The 4,811-nt window shown below is 66.6% G+C and overlaps 1 protein-coding gene across 1 annotated transcript in view; it reads right to left on the reverse strand.

The window, feature by feature from the left end:
- Window positions 1-184: 184 nt before the first annotated feature.
- The window catches only part of SHANK1 (SH3 and multiple ankyrin repeat domains 1), a 40,823-nt gene continuing 36,196 nt past the window's right edge, over window positions 185-4,811 (reverse strand). The window contains exons 25-26 of the mRNA XM_012733524.1: window positions 4,495-4,805; window positions 185-2,670 (exon numbers count right to left, since the gene is read on the reverse strand). Of these exons, the coding sequence (XP_012588978.1) occupies window positions 1,971-2,670; window positions 4,495-4,805 (1,011 nt within the window). The 3' untranslated portion in view covers window positions 185-1,970. The remainder of the gene's footprint in view (window positions 2,671-4,494; window positions 4,806-4,811) is intronic.

Genomic DNA, 4,811 nt, shown 5'->3' on the forward strand with positions numbered 1-4,811 from the left:
CCCCACCCCCTACACCCTCCCCAACCCCGCGGCACCCATCCAGAATGAACAAGCCCTTGATAGACAGGTGCCGCGCAGGCCCCCTGCGGACGGGGGCACCCGACCAGGGGGAGGGGGCGGGGAGGGGCCCAGCGCGACCTCCGCCCCTCGCTCCCCTCCCCCCTCCCAGACCCTCCCACAAGGTTCCCCGCAGATCCCTGACGTGGTGAGGGGAGGGGGCTGCAAGCACCCTCCCCCCATGTACGGAGCGGCCCCCACTTTGGGGGTAGGTGGCAGCAGAGGGGAATGGGCTTGGGGAAGGAGGGGAAGCTCCCTTCTTTGGCAGCTGAACATAGGGGGACCTGAGGGCAGTGCCCTCCCCCCTTTACCCACAGTAGGGGAGGGGGCTTTCTGGGGGTAGGGGTGGCTTAAAATTCCCAAGCCCCAGGAATAAAGGGGGGGAGGTCGTGCGGGAAGGAGCAGCCATGCTGGAGAGAGGAATCTGTGAGACAAGAAGGTTGGAGGGAGAAGGGGCTCTTCGTGCAAAACCATGGACAGGCTGGCCCAGGAAGGACAGACAGCGGAGGGAGGACGGCCAGGATGGGCAGGGAGAGGCAGGCAGCCGTGGAAGCATGGCGAGCGAGGGCGGGTGTGCTAGGGAAGCGTGCAAGGAGCCAAAGCACAGGTGTGAGCTCGGCTGCTACAGCTGTTTCTTCATAGGAGCGAAACAAAACAGCGAAGGTGCCAGAATGATGATCCAGGAATGATGATACGGTGAGCTCGTGTGGCGTGAAACAGGGGAGGCGCGGGAAAATTCCCCAGGCGAGGTGGGAGAAGCTGCCCTGCCCCGGCTAAGTAGAAACCCAAGGACAGGTGTGCAGCACGGCCCAGGTGTGCAAGCGCCTTGTGGAGGGAAAGGAAATGGCCCCAGGAGAGCAGGGGAGGTGCTGGGAGGCGGTGTGCGTGCGCAAGGAGACAGTCGGAATGGAGATGGACAAAGATTTGGAGGAAGGTGGGGTGCAGGGAGCAGGCTCCGGCAGAGAGGAAAGGGAGGGCGTGGGAGCGGACGTTCCTGGGGAGCAGCAGGCGTGCTAGGCCAGCGGAGCGCAGAGTGGGCGTGTCACAGTGAGAGGGCGGGAGCAGCAGCTGGGGTCCAACCACAAGCAGGATGCATGAGGCGGGTCAGGCTGTCCGGAGAGGCGGAGAGCGAGTGTGGCCAAGGGGTTTCCAGAGCATAAACACGTGTGCAGAGGCTGTGAGGGGTGAGGGAAAGGGCGTCCCAAGTGTGTCTGCAGCAAGGGTCCCGAGATTTTCCCGAGTGAGGTGTGGGGGGGTGGGCCAGGGGAGAGAGACGACGTGAAGTCTGGAGAGCAGGGGTGGCGCGGGGCGTGGGAAAGCCAAGCCGTGTGTGCAGTGAGCGAGTGCTGGAGGGCCTCGAGGGCCTAGCTGGAGCCAAGGCGAGTGTGCAACAGCGAGGGGCAGATCTGTGCAAAATTGTAGCCCAGGGAGGGGAGCGGCGAGCAGGCGTGCAAAGGAGCGTGCAGGCGGCCAGGGGGCTGCTGTGTGTGCAGGGGAGCAGGGGGCCGGGAGAGGGGGGAAGGGCGGTGAGAGCAGGTGGTGGAATCTGAGGGCACCCCTTTTCCTGCGGCCTGGGGGGCGACCCCCGTCCCGTCAGGCTCAGGGCTGACCCTCTATGGCTCTGTCTGTCCCCCCCTCCCAGAATCGACCCTTCCCTCCTTCCCCATGGCCCTGCGTGACTTCTTCCGTCCTCCCCCTCCGCTCCCCACTTCACACACAGTCTTGAGTCAGCTGCCCCCTCCTGTGAGGTGCAAATGTCCGGTGGGGATCTGGCCACCTGGTGACCCCCCGGCCTCGGCAGACGCGAGTTTGAGCAGAGTCCCCGGCCGGGAGAGAATGACTGTCAGGGTCAGAGGTCAGGAGGCCAGCAGGCTCGAGGCTTCTGTGGACGGCTGGTCCGTCCAGGCCAGCCATCACCTCTCCAGGAAAAATTTGAGAGCCCGGTCGATGTTCATGCGGTGGCCCACCCTGGTCACGCCCAGATCCACGTAGTCCTCCTTGGTCAAGGCCGGCAAGTGGGAGCCGTCAATCTCGTGGTCCAGGAACTGGGCCCGGTGCTCAGCCAAGCCCAGCCACTCCAGCCAATCGGCCACGTCGAACTTGGTCCAGAACCCCAGAGGCTTAGCGCCAAAGGGCTTGTCTGGGGGCAGCGAAAGCAGGCGGGTCGGCGACAGGGAGCGGGAGGCCCCCGACAAGGCTCCACCGAGCCCCCCGGAAATCCCAGGGTGCGGCGGCACGAAGACTGGAGCGAAGGGATCCGCAGAGCCGCCGGCCCCTCCGGTGGGGGAGCCGCGGATGTCAAAGAGCCCCGGGTAGAGGGGTCCAGAAGGCAGGATGGGCAGGGACGAGGGCCGGGGCGCCGGGCTGACCTTGTGCTCCGAGGCGGGCAGCAGGGAGGGGCTGGGGGCCCTGCGCAGCAGGGGCGGTCGCATCTCCAACTCCACACCCTGGAGGTGGCGGGTGGAGGAGCCGCCCGAGGGCGAGGTGGCCCCCCCGGCCGCAGCAGCTGAAGGGGGGACCCCGGTTCCCGTGGGGAGCGGCGGCAGAGGTGGTTTGGACCAGTTCTGAAACAGGCTGCTGACGGGTTTGGAGAGGAGGGAGTCGTCGCTGAGTCTGGAAGGTGACAAGCGGGTGGGGTAAGGGGTGCAGGAGCGGACCGACGGGGAGGGTGGGGGAGAAAGAGGCAGCAGTCAGGGTGCAGGGGCGAGGGAGAGACGCGGGGCAGGGCGGAGAGGTTGGGGAGGGATGGGCGGGCAGGACGGATGGCAGGACAGAGATGGAGGGAGAGAAAGACCAGAGGACAGGGAGGGCCACAGTCAAGAGAGACGGAAGAGAAAGAGACATTAAGAGAGAGCAATCGCCACCGCCGCTTGCTGATGCCCGCGTGTGCCAGGCACGGCTCTAGGGGCTTTACGCAGCGCCTCGCCAGAGTCCCCACGGCAGCCCTGAGGGAGGTGACTCGCATCGCCAGCACAGAGAGGCTAGGTAACTTGCCTAAGGACACACAGCCGAAGTGGCAGAGCCCGCTTACACGGCACCAAAGTCTGAGCTCTTAACCACTACTCTGTACCGCCTTTCGTTAGGACCAGGCACAGCAGAGTGGAGGACAGGGAGACGGTGAGCGAGGAACAAAAACGGTGAGAGTTCAGGGGGGAGAGATGGGAGGGGGCGGGGCGGAGGAGGGGGAGAGAGATGAGGAGAGGGAGATGAAGGAGAAGAAACGAGGGGAGGAAAAGGCTCCCCTCATCCCTTTGGCTCCCTGCAGCTTGGTCCTGCTCGGGCCTGGGAACTGCCGCCCGCCTGGCCTGCTCACCCGCCCCACGGACTGCTCGAGGGCCGCCAAGGCCCTCGCCCACCCCTTGAGAGGGTGTCTAACCCCCTCCGCTGCCCGTTGCTGTCCGTGTCCAGGACGACGGCCTCCCCCACCCCCACCAGCTCCCTGGACTGGGCTGAGGGTCCGGCCTCGCCTGTCCTGTGCTCTGTGGCCACCCAGGACGCAGCAGGTGTCTCGCTGTGACTGTCCCGCACCCAGCAGGGGCAGGAGCCGCTTCGAGGGTCTCCACCCTAGTAAGCCCCACACAGGCGCCCCCCCTGAGGGTCTCGGACCCTCCCACAGCACAGGCCGGGCCCTCCAGCCCCGGGTGGGGAGGCTGTCCCGCCCAGGCCCGGTGGCCCCCAGGCCCTCGTCACCGCCCCATGCCACCCACCGAATCGCTCAGTGGCCCTTCTCAGAAGCCACCCTGGTCGGCTAGCGATGTGCGACCTGAGCCACCTCTGCAGCTGGACAAGGGGGTCCAAAGTCCTCTCCCCACTCTGGGCCAGCGTCAGGGGGGTGACGACTCTCCCCGAGCGAGACTCAAATGTGTCAGATGAGTTCAAACTCTGCGGCCACCCCTGCCCGCGGTAGCTTTGGCAAACTTGCACAGCTCCCCGTATTTCCCCAGCCAGGCTCACTGCGCCAGGGGGGCCCCTCCCCACCCCCACCTCACCTCACAGGACAGCAGCCTCAGAGCCCATCTTGGGCGGGTACCACCTCCTACAAGAGGTGGCTCCTTGGCCTGAGGTCTCCGAGTAGGAGGTGCAGGGCTAGGACCACACTCACCACCTCTGCACCCCTAAGGCAGCTTGCCTCGAGCCCCCGGGGCTCAGGGGCTCCCGCACTTCAGGGACTGTCAGAACTGACAGCCAGCCAGCGTGCGCTCCAGTCTCCGCTAGTCTGAAAGCGGCCTGGGGTGTGGGTTGCCATGGTGACGGGAGACCGAGAGCCACTGGGAGGGCGGGAAGTTTAAAGCATCTGCGGAAGCATGCTTCTTTGGGGTGAACTCCTGCCACCTGGGGGCCACCCCCAGGACGCTGCAGAGCCACCGCTCCGGGAAGGGGACTCTGGTCCCACAGCACAGGCCCTCCGGCCGCTGCCCGCCACCAGCCCCTGCTCACCTCTGCCGCTGGAGGGAGGAGGTCCTCTCGGGGACGTAGCTGGCTCCCCCGTGGTGGCCGTCCCCGCTTCCCCCGCTGCCTCCCCGGGCCCAGGGCAAAGCGCCCCCAGCTGCCGAGGAGCCCCCAAACTGCTGGAGCTTGGAGCTGAGTTCACTGATGATGCTGGCTTTTACGGTGGCCAAGGCTGAGGCCTGAGGCTGGGCCAGGGGCCCGGGCAGGGGTGGTGGCGGCGGGCCCGGGCCCTCCTCCCAGGGCAGCAGCTTCCGAGGCAGGGAGGAGGCCGCCGGCAAGGGCGCGGGGGGCCCCTCTGGCTCCAC

The sequence above is a fragment of the Condylura cristata genome, unplaced genomic scaffold, assembly GCF_000260355.1.
Source record: "Condylura cristata isolate star-nosed mole 26May11 unplaced genomic scaffold, ConCri1.0 scaffold00041, whole genome shotgun sequence".
In the NCBI taxonomy this organism is placed as follows: domain Eukaryota; kingdom Metazoa; phylum Chordata; class Mammalia; order Eulipotyphla; family Talpidae; genus Condylura; species Condylura cristata.